Source organism: Eretmochelys imbricata, chromosome 10 (assembly GCF_965152235.1).
Source record: "Eretmochelys imbricata isolate rEreImb1 chromosome 10, rEreImb1.hap1, whole genome shotgun sequence".
In the NCBI taxonomy this organism is placed as follows: Eukaryota; Metazoa; Chordata; order Testudines; family Cheloniidae; genus Eretmochelys; species Eretmochelys imbricata.
The window spans coordinates 46556182-46572133 of record NC_135581.1 but is presented as its reverse complement, the minus strand read 5'-3'; the positions used below and the strand labels follow the sequence as shown (position 1 = coordinate 46572133).

Below are 15952 nucleotides of genomic sequence, written 5' to 3'. Positions count from 1 at the left end.
TCAGCCATGGGGGCAGCATCCCTTTTTTCCACAATGAATATAAGTCAAACATAACGACCGAACACAATTCTCTGACGCACACCTTGCTGCAATCCTGAAGGTTTCAACTGCTCAGTCTCTGAGGCCAAACATCAAAAAACTGACAGAACTGAAATGTTGCCAGATGTCTGGCAAACACTAAACACCCTCTGGCAGGCGAAGAATTGCAGAACGTTATATGACAGTTTTATTATTTCTAAGAAATTCGAAATAAAAAATACAATATAAACATTTTCTTTTCTGAACACCATCTTCAGTGACATTATTGGCCCGCGGGGAGGATTTGAGGACTGGCACTGGCCCTACGGTAAATTGAGTTTGAGACCCCTTCTTTAGATCTTGTTTCTATCTGGCTGAGGCTCATTCTCAGGCTTATCTCAATGGCTTTTCAAATGACCTGTATGCTAGTGTTAACGCTTCCATGTCTGGTTCTTCTCAGATGACCCCAGACACCCTGGTTTACAGAACAAGCCTGAAGTATAACCTCACCCCTGCCAGCAACCCAGTGATCCTGAGAACCAATCCAGCTGTGATTCCCATTGAGTGTCACTATTCCCATTGAATGTCTGAGATGCTCAGATCCCTCCCTCCCATTCAGTCGCTGTTGTGGGATCTAGCTCAGTGTCAGGTTTGCTCCTCTCCCAGGAAGGACAATGTGAGCAGTAAAGCCATCAAGCTGATGTGGGTTCCCTTCAGCTCCACCCTGTCTGCTGAGGAGAGGCTGGATTTCTCCCTGTACCTGATGAATGGTAGGTGGGAGGAGCCTTCAGGGGAGCCCAGCACTGCCTGCCCGTCTGTCCTGCTCACTGTGAACTTGCCTTGCAGATGACTGGAGTGCTGAGAGACCCTCCAATGGATTCCAGCTGGGGGAGGTCATGCATATCCAAGCTGATGTCAGCACTGGGAACCATGTGACTCTTTGGCTCTTTGTGGACAGCTGTGTGGCCACCCTGACCCCAGACAGGGACTCCTCTCCTCGCTATGCTGTCATTGACTTCAGTGGGTAAGAGCTGGGAGCCCTTTCTAGTCTAAAACAAGACTGATCAGGGACTCTTACTGACCCTTGTTTCTTGTGTGTAGGTGCCTGGTGGATGGGAGATCAGATGACATCCCCTCAGCCTTCATATCCCCCAGGCAGGACACACTGCAGTTCATGGTGGATGTGTTCAGGTTTGCAGGAGATGGTGAGCTCCCAGATTTCTGCTCCAGTCAGATCTCCAGGCTAAGCAGGTGTTAGTGTCCCCTGGGATGGTCCTAACCCCTCTTCCCACTTCACCTCAGATCTAGATCACCTGCCACCTGAAAGTCACTGCAGCTGAGCAAGCCCCAGATTCCTGGAACAAGGTTTATCCCTTCAACAAAGCAGGTGACATGAGTAGCTGGAGTAGGACCCTATGGAGGTGATGGTTTGTGGGCAGGTGGGGTTCGTGGGATGGGCAGCCCGGAGAGGACAAGTCTTACTGTAAGTGACTCTGCCACTTCTCCTGGTCTAGCTGGTCTCCAGTGGAAGGCACCAGAGACATCTACGGCTGCGGTGAGACTGGGAACTGTGGGTTGCTTGGAGCAGTGGTTCTCAGCCAGAGGTTTGGGACCCCCTGGGGGGCTGCAAGCAGGTTTCAGGGGTCCACCAAGCAGGGCTGGCATTAGATATGCTGGGGCCCAGGGCAGAAAGCCAAAGCCTGGTCACATGGGGCTGAAGCCCGGGGCCCTGAGCCCTGCCACCTGTGGCTGAAGCCTGAGTAACTTAGCTTCACGGGGTCCCCTGTGGTGTGGGGTCCCAGGCCATTGCCCTGCTTGCTACCCCCTAATGCTGGCCCTGGCTTTTATATGCAGAAAACAGTTGTTGTGGCACAGGTAGGGCCGTGGAGTTTTTATAGCATGCGGGGGACGGGACTCAGAAAGGAAAAGGTTGAGAAGCCCTGGCTTGGAGGACAGTCCAGGAGAGGCAGCCCGCTGGACAAAGGACCAGGGAGATGCTTCCAGAGAGATGTGGCCCCTGGGCATGGTAGGTTCTGTGATTCCCCACCCAACCTGTGTAGGGGGGCAGGGTATACACCTTTGACCTGAAGAACAGAGGCTGGCTTGATCAAAATGACCCCTTATTTTAAGGGGTCCTCATCCCAACATGAGTGGGGGAGGGTGTATCTAATGAAATATTAATGTGCTCTTGGTAACACTCTTGTATCCCCACACAGGTGAGTCCTCAGTCAGGGTAGCAGAGGCTCATGGTGTGGTAGGACCCCTATTAATCCTAGATGCCTAGCAAGGGTCCAAGGATCTCCTAGAAGACCAACATGAAGCAATGCAGGCAGCATCACATGGTACCTAGTGACTGACCTGCATGCACCTTGGAGAGATTTCTGCATTGTGTTATGAATCTATTTCTCTGTTGGTGGAGGACTGGGAGCTTCCACCCACCTGGGAAAAATCCTGAAGTCTCATCCTGGGGCAGGGTGGGGGGAATTATTCATAACAGTGAGGATTGAAGAGGGAAGTAGCAAAAATCTACACCCTATCCTGAAGGATGATCCCTCACTCTCACAGATCTTGGGAGACAGGCCAGTCCTTGCTTACAGAAGGACTGTAAACCCCCCTGCCTGAAGCAAATACTCACCAGCAACCACACAACAAAAACACTAACCCAGGAACCTATCCTTGCAACAAAGCCTGTTGCCAACTCTGTCCACATATCTATTCAAGGGACACCATCATAGGACGTAATCACATTAGCCACACCATCAGAGGCTCGTTCACCTGCACATCTACCAATGTGATATATGCCATCATGTGCCAGCAGTGCCCCTCTGCCATGTACATTGGCCAAACTGGACAGTCTCTACGCAAAAGAATAAATGGACACAAATCAGACGTCAAGAATGATAACATTCAAAAACCAGTCGGAGAACACTTCAACCTCCCTGGGCACTCAATTACAGACCTAAAAGTCGCAATACTCCAACAAAAAAACTTCAAAAACAGACTCCAGTGAGAAACTGCAGAATTGGAATTTATTTGCAAACTGGACACCATTAAATTAGGCTTGAATAAAGACTGGGAGTGGATGGGTCATTACACAAAGTAAAAACTATTTCCCCATGCTAATTTTTCCCCTATTGTTACTCACACCTTCTTGTCAACTGTTGGAAATGGGCCATCCTGATTATCACTACAAAAGTTTTTTTTCTCCTGCTGATAATAGCCCACCTTAATTGATTAGTCTCTTTATAGTTGGTATGGCAACACCCATTTTTTCCATGTTCTCTGTGTATATATATCTTCCTACTGTATTTTCCACTGCATGCATCTGATGAAGTGGGTTTTATCCCATGAAAACTTATGCCCAAATAAATTTGTTAGTCTCTAAGGTGCCACAAGTACTCCTCATTCTTTTTGCTGAAACGGATTAACACGGCTACCACTCTGAAATGGGGGGTGGGTTCTCCACTGAATACCTGCCCCAGTCCATCACAACTAGGCTGTGAAGAGCCTTGGTGGCTAGGCTGATGGTCTATGATCAACAGTTCTGTAGGCGGAATTATAAAGCAATTGCTGCCCATCATACTAGGCAGCACCACCCCAGGGCCCTCCAAAAGCCATGCTGCACAAACACAACTCCCACTGCTCCAGCTGCAGTGTCTGCTAATGCATGAAGCAGAGTGAGCTCCCAGTTGTGGGATGTGCAAGTGACAGGGATGTGGCAGAAGTTCTCGGTTCCAGTTCTAACCCTGGCTTTCCTCTTCCAGCAGCTGTAGATCCTGCGCTGCTGGTGGGGTTGAGCGCGGCAGCTGCTACCCCAGATTTGGTCTGTCTTACTCTGGGACCTTTTCTTTTAGGCACAAACTCCAGCCAGTCCCTGCCCAAGCTGTCAAGTGACACTGCCATCCTTGCAGAGTAAATGAAGAGCACTGAGCAGACTGAGGTGGCTGCTGCCTGCCTGAGGAGGATGTTCCCGCTAGTGAATGGGCGAGGAAGGAGGTGACCCTTTAGCTGTATCCCAGACTCTCCCACGAGAAGCTCCTCCCTGGGGTGGGCTGGAGTGGGGGTGACCCCTGTATTGCCTGGAATGCTGCTGTGAATGCTGTTAATGAGCAAGGGGGCCAGGAGGTCAGACCCCTGGGCACTTTGGAAAACACCTTTATTCCCCTTCAGGAGCCTCCCTAGGAGAGGCAGGGTATGCGGCAGGGCGCTGCATTTCAGAGTGGGGCTTTGTTTCCCAGGAGCCCCATGTTGCTATTCTTGGGGGTGTATGTGTGGAAATCCTAGTGTGGTGCTGCCAGGGAACTAGCTGCCGCAGGATGAAGGTGAGGTCAGCAGCACCCCATGTGTTCCTGTTCCGCCCTGGAGCTGCGGACTCAGCCCTGCTGTTGTCTGTTCCTTGTCGCAGGGGGGAAGGTAGGAGTCCCCCAAACCCGCTGGCCTTCATGGATTTGCGATCTGAAGGTGTCAGCTTAAACCTACCTCTAGCTCTCCATTGAAATTACCCTGAGAGCCTCCTGCTAGGAGACACTCCAGCGCCTCTCCCCACCTAGTGTGCTCACGAATACCATGGAGACCACAGACCGCGCTCAGCTGGGATAACTGTCCAGCTCTGTTCCTGCCCCATTGCCCATCACAGCCCCACCACTCAGGGGGTTGGAGGCTCAGGGAGTGGGAGCAGGGACTCCACAGGTCCCGGGCTCAGTCCCCTCCCCAAGCTCCTGGTCCTGGCTGAATGGATTTGGAAGAGGAGTTAGTGGGGGAGGGTCCCTCCTTTCCCACCCTGATTCCAGTAACCGACATCCCATGGTAAGCCATTTCTAGGAGCCAGGCACGAGTTAATGCTCTCGGGCTAGCGTGGCAAGGTCCTGTGCATGGCTCTGCTGCTTGGGGGGCATGGCTGAGCCCAGCTGCTCAGAACAGCTGGTGCGCGGATGGTGTCATCTCTGCTCAAAAGGCCAACTCCAGCCTCCCCCGAAGAGAGTTTGGGCTGGATTTTGGTGCAGCTGGGTGTCCTTTGTCCTACAAAAGGAAACCTGGTGGGTCTGTGGCCAGCAGCCTTTGGCTAATTACAATAGTGAACAGGTGCTGCCAAGCTTTCAAGAGCTCAGAACCCAGGGGGTGCCAGGGCTGTAAGAACGGCCTGGGGGGCAGGGCACAGGGTCGGGATTTGGGTGCCAGGACTGTAAGAATGGCCCTGAGGGTGGAGCACGGGGTAGGGACTCGGGCGCCAGGACTGTAAGAATGGCCCTGGGGGGCAGGACAGGGGTGGGGACTCAGGTGCCAGGGCTGTAAGAATGGCCCTGGGGGTGGGGCATGGGGTGGGGACTCGGGTGGCTGGGTTCAATTCCCCTCTTGGCCCCAGGTTTCCTGTGGGACCTCGGGCAATTCATTTCCCTGAGCCTGGGCCTCCATTCCCGACCCCCCATGATGGGGATAGCATGTGGAAGGGTGTGGGGAGCGGAGTACCCATTAGTGACTGTGAGGCACTGGGTTCCTGTGGTGACAAAGGTCAGATAAGCAAAGCTGGACTTTCAGTACAGCTCAGCATCCACCTGCTCTGCTCCTAACCCAGTGAGCTGAGCTCTTCTCAGCCGTGCCCGGAGTGGAGCTGGGGAGTTCTCCGGGGAAGGGTGGCCCATGGAATGGTTCTTCTGCTGCTTCTTGTTCCCTGCCCAGCTCACTCCCTCGGGACAGCCCTGGCAGACACTGGTTCCAGAGCAGAGGTGCCCTTCCTCCAAGGGGCTCTGCTGCCGGGAGTGGGGGGTCCGGTCCAGTCCCTGCCCTGCGCAAATCACTTAGGCCCAGATCCTCAAAGATATTTAGATTCCCAACTTCCATTGAATTTAAATCAAGGGAAGGCAGTAGCTTTCAGGATCTGGGCTTTAGTCTCTCTGCCTCGGTTCCTCTTCTGTGCTATGTACTTCCCTCCCTCTGAGCAGGCGCGCTGGAAGAGTTTGTCTAGTGGGGGTGCTGAGAGTTATTGAACTAAACTGTAAACCCTGTATATGATGGGAACCACTTCAACCCAGCGTGGGGCCGACCCCCAGCACCAGCATCTACAGCTCTGAGGAATGTTGTGAGGACAAATACATTAAGAGCATGAGATGCTCACATCCTGTGCAGCAGGGGGCCGCAGCTGTAGCTAGCAGGGTTAACAGGCCAGTGGACATCCAGTTGCTCATTCAGTCTGTCTCCCTTTCAGAGTAGCCGAAGGGGCAGGGGCAACCCACGGTGTTTGCTTCGCAGCTGGGACTAGAACGCCTAAGACCCAGATCTGAAGGCCTCTGCCGCCCCCTGCTGGCAGCAGAGAAGAGCTGCCAGGGGCTGAGGCTCAGTCTGTGCAATAAGTCAGCAGGCTCCACGGCTGACGTGTCACTAAATCTGCGGTCAGCTGACTCGGCTCAGCGAGCTGCTGACAGGCTGCGGCGCAGGGAAGTCTGTGGTCAGCTGACTGCGCTCCGAGATCAGCTGATGGCTTCCAGCCCTGGCGTGGGTGAGGGGTCCCGTGCCCGGCGTTGCAGAGACAGCAGGAAACCATGGTGAGCGCAGGCGCTGTGCATGGCTGGCTGGGGGGTGTTAGGCCTTTGCTGGGATTTGGGGGCCGGGGGCGATGCAGAGCTGAGTTCCTGGGGCAGCAGGGACTCTGGGTGCTACAACGGGAGCCACGCCTGGGGGCTCCCCGTTACTAGCCCAGTCCTTGGGGTTCGCCAGGCTAGTGTCACGAGCTTCCTAACATGTGCATCAGAGAAGGGGGAGAGCTGGGGGGAGAAGGGATTTGGGGTTAAACATTGTGAAGGGTCTGGCTTAAAAACTGCTTCCTCCCTCCGGTGACCTGAGATCAGTGGGGTCCCAGGAAGGAGCTGGAGCAAATAGAAAGCGCTGCCCCTTTGCACAGTGGGTAATTGGCCTGGGGAACCCACAGTGGCAGCCGGTGAATGGAATGACACCCCTTTGAGTTCTAATACCTCTCCTAGTTAAATGTGCTCGGGATAAATGAATCTCCTGCTTCAGGGTGCAGGCCAGTAGCCTGCAGGGGTCAGGAAGGAAATGCTGCCTTCCCTGCCTCACTCCCACCACCCAGAGTGCTGCCCTGCAGGATGGGGCAAGTGACAACTCCTTGTAATGCATCTTTCCTCTGAAGCAGCCAGCACTGGCCAGGGCTGGGGGCAGGATGCCGGGTCTGATGGGCTGTTGCTGTAGCAGCACCTGTGTTTCCAAAGCAGGGAGTACTAAAGGCTTCAGCACTGGATGTGCAGGAGAATGAGTGGGAGGGGAAAGGATCATTTCAGAGCCACGTTAATGTTAAACACTGGGGGGATCAGCCATCCTGCTCCCCTCAACCTAGCTGTTTGTCCCCTGCTCTGAGAGACTTATGCCTGGTTCTGTAGCCTGTGGACCTGTGTACGTGACCTGCCAGGGACTTGTCCCCTTGCACTCACTGCCTAACTGCAGCGGGTATAAAGCAGCTGCTCCAGGATGTGGGCTCATGGTCTGTACCAGCGTTTGCTGGGTTAAACTGCTGAAGCTGCGGCCTAACTGGCAGCTATTAGGAACGGAAGAGGTTTAGGAACAGGAAGGGGCCATCTGCCCTGTCCCACCTTCACCCCACCCCTTCATCAGACTGATCCCTCTGGGCATACCCCAGGTCCCTCCAACTCTTTCCTTCTCCAGGGATGAGTCTGTCTCCTTCAGACTCTGGGCCCAGTTCAGCCCTGGGGGAAGCCCATTGAATTCAGGGTAGTTGCATCCCCTCGTGCCAGGGCTGAGCTTGGCCAGCTGAGTTTGGTTGTTCTCCCCAGGAGCTTGCTCCAAAGGCTGACGGTCTCTGTGCACGGAGCCGCTGCGCCTGAGTTCACGGGGCCTTATACAGTGGGGACCCAGGGCCTGAGGAGGAGAGTTATTTGTACATCTCCAGATCGACCCAGCTGTTGTCCGACTTTGCAGCAGGCTCAGCCAGAGCAGAGACCGGAGATGAGGGCAGCCAAGTACCCAGAGAAGAGAGAAATCTGGGGGGGGCGGCTCTTCTGGTGCAATGGAGACAGGGCAGCAATAACGGTGGGAAATGAGGGTTCCCCTGCTCTGGCAAGAACAGCAGGGCTGCCCTGCAAAGGACTCTCTGCCGCTGACATCCCCTGGCCCAAAGGCCGCCTGGGTCCTAACTGCCCCCGATCTTCTCCTTCCAGAGGTTCCGGTTTTGCGGAGACTTGGACTGTCCCGACTGGGTCCTGGCCGAAATCAGCACCTTGGCCAAAATAGTTAAGTGGACGCTTTCTCTTTCTCTGTTTTCTTCTGGATCTTACCCAGTGCCCAGCAGCCTGGGATCTGAGCACTTTTTGCTCTTAAACCCCCGCAGAGACAGTATCGGGTGCTGTGAAACCAGACAGTCAGCATGGAACCTTGACCATCGAGAGGGGTATCTACGGCCTGGGGGAGCAATGGGAATATCTGAGTGAATCATCCCGATCTGAGCTCTGGGACTTGGGGTGTCTGATGAAGGGGGAGAGCTCAGGTCCCTGAGCAACCGGCGTGAACTCTGCACCTGTCCCCGGTTGAGAGGGCATCTCTAAGAGAGCGGGGAGAGGCTTGGGAAGTATGTAGAACAGGCTTTGATTGAGGGCTCGAGCAATATGCTCAGTGCACTACAAGAGCTGGCTGGGGCTTTAGCTTGACCATTGCATCCAACTCTCAGGGAGTCTCTTTGTGGAATCCAAACCATGGTGTGCCCCAAAGTGGCAAGAAGCAAGTGGTTTAAAAACAACCCAAACCAGTGGCTGTTTGGCTGGGGCAGGGCAAGGCTGAAATGGGTCCCGCTGATGTAGCGGAGAGCGTGTGTTTTGAGGGGAGCTCAGACTCCTGCCAGACAGTGCCCGCCGGGCCCAGCATTGTGCTGGGATTTTATTTTCTTGCTCTCTCCTTTCCAGTCCTCGGTGAAGCTGAAGCTCATCTGTGGCCAGGTGCTCAAGGACCTGCAGGGCGAGGGGATTGATGTAAGTGAAGGGCGTTCTTCTCCCATGTTCAGCCCAGCTGAGCTCGGATCTTGCGATTGCAGAGACTCAAGTCTCCCTTCCCACTGGCTAGGTGGCATGGACCATGTCGAGCTGGCCAGCCTCAGGGCAGGCAGTGCGGTGGAGTGGGTAGGGTATCAGAGTGGGAGTCAGGACACCTGGGTTCTATTCCCAGCTCTGCCACTGATCTTGGGCAGGGTGCCTAAAGCCTGTGTCCCTATCTGTAAAAGAAGGCCAGTGATAGTCCCTCATCGGGGAGATCTGCTGGTGGAAAGGGTCGTACAGCTGCTAAATACTTACTAGTAAATAATAGTTGCTCTAAGGGTCCTGTGTGGTCTGTTTCACCTCATCCACCCATTGGCCCTGCCATTGCTAGGAGAATGGCCGGTGGTTGACAAAATGGATTCCCTTGCAGTCTCCCAGCAAGGGGGTTTGGCCGCTTGGGGACATGGGCCTGAGCCATTTGTAACGCCCATCACAGACAGCAGCTGACCCGCTGTTTGGATTGTGGAGGTTCCCTGTAGGACATGCCTGGAGCACTAGCAGCCAGTGGGAATGGCCCATCCTGTACCCGCTCATTGTGAAGGCAGCTTGGTCTAGTGGGAGCCAGGAACCCAGGAGTCCTAGTCCCAGATCAGTCATGTGCCATGTGGCCTTGGGCAAGTTACTTAGGCTAAATCCAACAGCTTCTAGTAATTTGGGTCCCCCCTTGAGACACCTTGGCCCCATTACTCAGAAGTGCTGAGCCCCCACTGCTCCTATTGACTCCAACTGCACCCAAAACCAGAGGCCCCTTGTGTTGGCCTTAACCTGGCTCTGCTTGCCCCATGGAGGATCTGCTCAGTGAGGGCTCAGTGATCATTCTGCACCGTGCTGTGTGCGCCGGGAGCAGGGTCCCCTGGGGCTGATGGACCTGCGTGTTGCTCTTCTCTTGCAGTATGAAAAGATCCTGAAGCTAACGTCGGATGCCAAGTTTGGTGAGTGTCGTTCCTTTTCAGAGCAGTTGGGTGCCCGTAACCTGGGCTCCTCTAGTGCTGTCCGTGAGGCCGTCACGGTGGATTTGGCTCTTTGCCTCACCCGCCTTCCAGGGAGCTTTGCTGGCTTCATTACTAGAACTGACATTCCTCTGTCTGTGCTTACGGCAGGAAGGCTGCGGAAAACCGGTGGCTTTGGGATGCTAGGCCAGGCTTTGGCTGACTCTTACCTCCCCCCCGGCCCATTCCACACCCCAGTGCCCTGGCTGAGGACATTTTACCTGCAGTGTTTATGGGCGCCAGGCTCGGCTTTGTTAGCAACATTGTCTGAAAAGCGTCGCTGGCTGGGGTCACGAGTGGAGAGGCACGTCCTGAAGCAGTGAAGGCCTGAAGAGTTAATGCTCAGCCATTGGAAACCAACGGCACCCTCTGCTTGTGAGCAAGCACAGGAGCCCTGCTAATCTCCCAGGGTCCTTGCCCCTGTTCTGTCTGGGGGAGATGCTGCTAATTGGCAGCCTGACGAGTTTCCCCTTCTCACTCCAAACGCTGCCCTGGCTTTATATTTTTGGGTGGTTCTGGGCCCTTGCGTTGGGGGATAACACCATTTCCTGAGTGTGTGGAAGAGCCCTGCGCCTGATGGTTGTGGTGATCACAGTAGCAATCAAAACTTCCCAGGCGCTGCCCGAACAGCCCCCGTCCCTGCCCTGCAGAACTTGCTGTCTTAGTGTGGCAATGCAGAGGGGAGGGGATGGGTCCCAGGAACTCAGCCTGGTCGGCGCAACAAAGAGAAGGTTAAGGGGTGACGTGATGGGAACCTGTAAGTACCTACATGGGGAACAAACAGCTGATAATTGGCTCTTCATTCCAGCAGACAAACGTCTAGCATGAGCCAATGGCTGGAAGTTGAAGCTAGACCAATTCAGACTGGAAATAAGGTGTTTTTAACAGGGTCCTTAACCACTGGAACAACTGCCCAAGTGCTCTCCATCACTGGCGATTTCTAAATCCAGATCTGCTCTGGTTCAAACAGGCATTAATTCAGGGACGCCCAGTGGGCTGTGTTACACAGATCAGACTGGACGATCGAGGCCAGATGGGACCGTGATGTAAGCTGTGAAATGTCTGGTTTGGTTTTTATGAATGAGCTGACCCCAGCTGAGTTGCCGTGCTGTGGCTTGGCCCTTACTGCCACTGGCCCAATTATGGTGCAGTGTTAACCTTAGGCTTTGGCTGTATGAATGGTTAGTTTCAGCAAACCAGGGTGTAAATCGGCCACGTGCTAGGTGACCGGGTGGACCCTGCTCCACACCCCGAGTTCTGCAGTGCGCCTGGGATCCGCCCTGCTTGGAAACAGGAGTAGGTGAAAGTGCCCTAGGGAGCTGTTAGTCTGCAGCAGCAGGGTCCACGGACAGTGCGCAGCTGGCTAGGGCAGGGCAGCTTTACACCCCTGCTTGCCACGAGCTAAGTGTTCGCTTAGACAGGCCCTTACTCCTCTGGCCCTTGGCCATTATTAGTATTTGGATCCCTAGCATCAGTTGATTATAGTTAGACTTAACCTCTGCCTGTCCCAGGCTTGTTTAAATCCTAACCTGTTTTGACCATTGCCAGTTGCACTTGACTCTTCTCCCCCTACCACACATATTAGTCCCCTGCCCATTGCTGCTTCTCACCCAGGTTGGTGACAATGAGTCCAGTTCTTTATGCCTGTTTCCCTGCTGCCCCTCGTGGCCCAGTGCGAGGCGGCATCTGTCCGTGCACCCTCTCTAGTCTCTTGCAGACGATGAACTGCAAAGGGCAGGCCACGTCAAGGGCTGTCGGATCCTACGTCAATGGAGACGGACCCTTGCAAGGGTTTATCAAAGCTGCCTCCCTGCGGGGAAGAGCCCTGCTGCCATGCAGAGGCCCAAAGATTTCTCCTCCTCTCTCCAGAGTCTGGGGACGTGAAGGCCACTATTGCCGTGCTCAGCTTCATCCTCTCCAGCGCGGCCAAACACAGCGTAGACAGCGACTCTCTGTCCAGCGAGCTGCAACAGCTGGGGCTGCCCAAAGGTAGGGGAAGTGCCAGGGGATGGGTCCCTCAGAGTGGGCTGCAGTGCACTGGGGAGCCCTGGGGTCAGTAGCAGCAACCTGTCTGGTGTGACGTCAGCCAGAGGAGGAGCCCGGTCTATGCACCCCACGCACCAGGCTGTAACTCTGGATAATTGTGTCCTTCCACCCTTGCTCCAGCACTCTCCCATCAGCGAGAAGTTAGAACTCGCTGTGTCAACCAGCAGGAAGGACTTTGGAGCAGTACCTGGGCCATCTTCTGATTGAAATGCCCTAGGGTACCACTGTCCCCCCGGTATCCCTTGTACGCCCCAGCATCAGCATCCTGTTAGAGTCCCCCTGCTAAACAGGCCAACTCAGCTGTTTGCAGCCAGGATCCCTTCTGAGCCCATTGGAACTGGAGTCGTGTTGTGCAGGGACCGATCTGATGCTCTTTGGTGGGTGATTTCTTGGTCTCTGTGTTTTGTAGAACATGCCACAGGATTATGCCGGTCCTATGAGGAGAAACAGAGCCCCCTACAGGACAGCCTGAGGGCACGCAGCCTGAGATGTAAGTGTTCCCGCTCTGGCCGTGCAAACCTGACACTGCTCCAGGCCGCAGATGGGAGATGGTCCTTCAGCAGGGGTACAGGCCCTGCTGGTACCCACTGCCCCCACTCCTCCAGCTGTTCTCCTGTGTCCATGGATGGAAGTTCAATAGGACTTTCCCCAGCCATTCTCCTCTGGGACTTCCTGGGGAGAACTTGCTCCTGAGGGCTGTGGGACCGGGTCAGTTTGCTGAGGGTGCCTGGGTTTTCAGCAACAACCGAGGGGGTGACCAGGAGCTGGGAGCAGAACCCTGTTGTCCGACCCCGTTGAGCTGGGACCTTGTCAGCCCGGTAGGTTAGGAGCTGCCCAGGTTAGTTCACCTCCGGGATAATCCAAGTGCAGCAGGGAGTGGTGCAGGTGATGCACTAGGCAGTGCTCTGCCCTCTACGTTGTCTTTCACTGCCACAAAGAGAGACAGAGCTGAGGCGGTGCTAACCACTTGGACTCATGGGAATCTTTGCAATGAGGGTTGTGGCTGGGATAACACAGCTATCTCGGAGCGCTCCACTCCACTGACCGAAACTCCCTTGTTATTTCAACTGGAGACATTTCCTTCCTGTAATGTCTTACATTGTCGCTGTGGGCTGGTAAGACAGTTGCTGTGTTGCGCACACACCAGAGGTGGCTGCATTTCAGGGGTGGGAGAAGCCGCTTAATGCTCTTGAAAAATGCTTCCCAAATCCATATCGCCGGCTCGTGCATAGAGAGAGTGTTTTACACTGACAGTGCAAACCTGAGACTGGCTCTGCCTCTGTCCTCAGTGAACCGTCTGGACTCTGTGTCTTGGAGGGTGGATCACACACTCAGCTCCAGCGAGCTCCAGCAGGTCAACGAGCCCCTCGTGCACCTGAAGTTCACCGTGCGAGACGGGGACCGAGGCGGGACGGAGCCCTTTGCCATGACCATGTCGGCAGAGAAGTTCCGGGTCTTACTGGCAGGTGAGTAGACAGCAGATGGGCAGCTTGGAATCGCTCGCCTCGTCCCTGCCCTGCCAGCTGGTGCTTCCTTTCCTGTGTCCCCTCTGCTCCCCCTACTGGCTGGGGCCGAGATCGGCTGTCTCCTGTCGGGTCATTTCTCTGTTCCTGCTCACAGCGGAGAGGTTATTCTCTGCCCTGCTGTGACCAGTGAATTGGGAACTGGCTGCAGCGTCCCCTGTTGAGATCCAGGTCACTCTGCCCCCATTGGCTGTTTGCATCTCCTCTTCCACTTTCAGAGCTGAGACAGGCCCATGCCATGATGAAAACTCTCAGCTGAGGAGGGCAGCGAGCGTGGAAGGAGCCAGCTGATTGTGCAGCAGCCCGTTGGAGAGTCTGGTGGGTGCGGTTCCTCCGCTGGGGAAGCCCCTCGCTGCACACAATCGCAGACACTGCCTGGGCAGAGGTTGGACTGGGCTCTCTCCTCCCTTCTCAGATCCCTGCAGCTGACACTGATGACTGCTCTTCCCACTCTTGCTGGCTGCTGTCTCCCCTGCCCACCTCTCTTGCTGTCTCCTGCCTGCCCCTCCTCCAACCTGCCTACAAGCCCTTGTGCTTCCAGGACCCCCACCCCAGGACCCATCCCCAGAGCAATGGTGGATGGGGGGGTTGGTGGCTTCTGCATCTGCTAACGAGATCTCCACCTCGAGACCAGCTTCAGCTCGGAGTTCCCATAACAAAGGTGTCCAAACCTTTGGGCCATGCCACCGTGTTACACACACACCTCCGGAGAATACCCAGGCCTGCCGGCTGGAGGCTAGTTTAACACTGAAAGACCCTGAAATCCCCTGCCCAACCCTTTGTTGGTGGCTCTGTTCCTGAACAGCTGCAGGGAGCTGATCTGCCCTTTTGCTTCTGCCTGAATTGCCTCCTGTGGCTACTCCAGGGCAGGCGCGCGGGCTCCCATGTCTCCTCTGGAGACGTAGCGTGCTGCAGCCCACCAAACGCTGCGGCTAGGCCAGCTCCACATCACCTGTTGACTGAACTCCTGCAGCAATCTGGGATCCCTGTGGCTGGGGCAACTCTCCCAGTCGTACGTAAGAGGTTGGGAAGTTTCAGGCAGCTGAAGCAGATGGAGCGTTCTCTAGTCCCTTCTTGCTCCCCCGCATCCCTCCCCTAAAAAGCACTTTGCCTCTGTTCTTTCCACTTCCTCTAAAGGAGCCTCTTGCCTGTGGGGGAATAAATGCAGCTTTTCTATCTTTCCTTCCACCCCCCGCACCTACCACCTTTTCCAGGGCAGCTCAGTGCATGGAATAAAGGATCAGCAGGAACGTGCATCTGCGAATCTCTCCATGTGTTTACGGTTGGCCTTGGCACATGAAGCCAGTTATTTGTAATGTTTCCTGTTTTGCCAACGGGATCCAATAAAGCCACGTGGTTAACAAAGGCAGCGCCCCGCAGGAGCGTTTTTAATTTGCACTGCTGCCTCCCTTGTTACCCCTGTGCCCTCATTTCTGAAAGCCTCATGAGATGGGGAACAGAGACGTGTCTTTAAATAACTGGAGTAAATCTTTCGTATTTGAACGGGAGGGACTGATGCCACAGGCAAAATTAATCACACCGGCAGCTGCCGACCCCCTGCAGCTCTGTCAATGTCTCTCCATCCCACATACACCCTCCCTGTTCCTTCAGTCCTGACCTTTGTAGAAACCAGAGCCAGGGTAGGCAAAGTCCATAAACTATTCGCTCGCCCCAGCCTTGTCTTGTAACAACCCTGGCTAGTCCAGCCGTTGCCCCAAGCACAGCTCTGGTAACACAGCCATCGGGGAACCAGTTGGGTTTTGGTAACTTCATTTAAATTGTGCTCCGTTTACATTGGCCCCTGCCACTGGTGCCCTATTGTGCTAACCCCCTTTCCTGGCTACAGCTCAGGGCTCTGATTTACAGGAACGTCACAGCTTGGGGATCATGCAGTTGCTTCTTTAGTGCAAAGCCCGCGTAGCCCTGAGGCAGTGAAGTGGGTAACCGTTTTAACTGCAGCCTTTGAACTACATTTGGTAAATTGCTGCTGAACAGCAACGGACCAGGGCAGCCCTGTATTGTTAAGAATAAGGCCGTGTTCCATTAATTGAAAGGCAATACAGTTAAAATGGTACACAAAATTGTTTAGTTTCTAAGGCCAAATGTGGTATCCCTTTATAACATTTTCTTCTTGGAGGGAGGGGAGAAAGCCATTTTGTTATTTTTAATCCCCATTTTCTTGTCTTGACTTACACTTCTGCCTCTTCCATCGTCTCTTGGTGGTTGGTTTGTCCATCACAGGCAGCATGGTCTGGGGAGGTAAACCAGAGTGGCAGGAGTTTTGGATTCTATTCCTGGCTCTGACACTGATTCTGTATTCTCAGGC

The 15952-nt window shown here is 54.5% G+C and overlaps 2 protein-coding genes across 2 annotated transcripts; both read left to right on the top strand.

The window, feature by feature from the left end:
- Positions 1-298: 298 nt before the first annotated feature.
- On the top strand, positions 299-3355 carry LOC144271168 (zona pellucida sperm-binding protein 3-like). The gene is made up of 6 exons (XM_077828318.1): positions 299-346; positions 479-591; positions 679-788; positions 865-1042; positions 1120-1223; positions 1321-3355. The coding sequence occupies exons 2-6, from the start codon at positions 479-481 to the stop codon at positions 1356-1358; spliced, it is 543 nt and encodes a 180-aa protein (XP_077684444.1). The 5' UTR covers positions 299-346; the 3' UTR covers positions 1359-3355.
- Positions 3356-6419: 3064 nt separating this feature from the next.
- Positions 6420-14992, top strand: LOC144270974 (COMM domain-containing protein 4-like). Its single transcript, XM_077827983.1, has 8 exons — positions 6420-6557; positions 8202-8273; positions 8940-9005; positions 9961-10000; positions 11927-12046; positions 12513-12593; positions 13393-13569; positions 13845-14992. The coding sequence occupies exons 1-8, from the start codon at positions 6555-6557 to the stop codon at positions 13883-13885; spliced, it is 600 nt and encodes a 199-aa protein (XP_077684109.1). The 5' UTR covers positions 6420-6554; the 3' UTR covers positions 13886-14992.
- Positions 14993-15952: the final 960 nt, after the last annotated feature.

Excerpts from the sequence above, each read along its gene's own strand:
- LOC144271168 (XM_077828318.1), top strand. The coding sequence starts at position 479 with ATGACCCCAGACACCCTGGTTTACAGAACAAGCCTGAAGTATAACCTC. Across the intron at positions 1,043-1,119 it reads GCTGTCATTGACTTCAGTGG|GTGCCTGGTGGATGGGAGAT; the intron begins GTAAGAGCTGGG and ends TCTTGTGTGTAG. Across the intron at positions 1,224-1,320 it reads GTTCAGGTTTGCAGGAGATG|ATCTAGATCACCTGCCACCT; the intron begins GTGAGCTCCCAG and ends ACTTCACCTCAG.
- LOC144270974 (XM_077827983.1), top strand. Across the intron at positions 9,006-9,960 it reads TGCAGGGCGAGGGGATTGAT|TATGAAAAGATCCTGAAGCT; the intron begins GTAAGTGAAGGG and ends CTTCTCTTGCAG. Across the intron at positions 10,001-11,926 it reads AACGTCGGATGCCAAGTTTG|AGTCTGGGGACGTGAAGGCC; the intron begins GTGAGTGTCGTT and ends TCCTCTCTCCAG.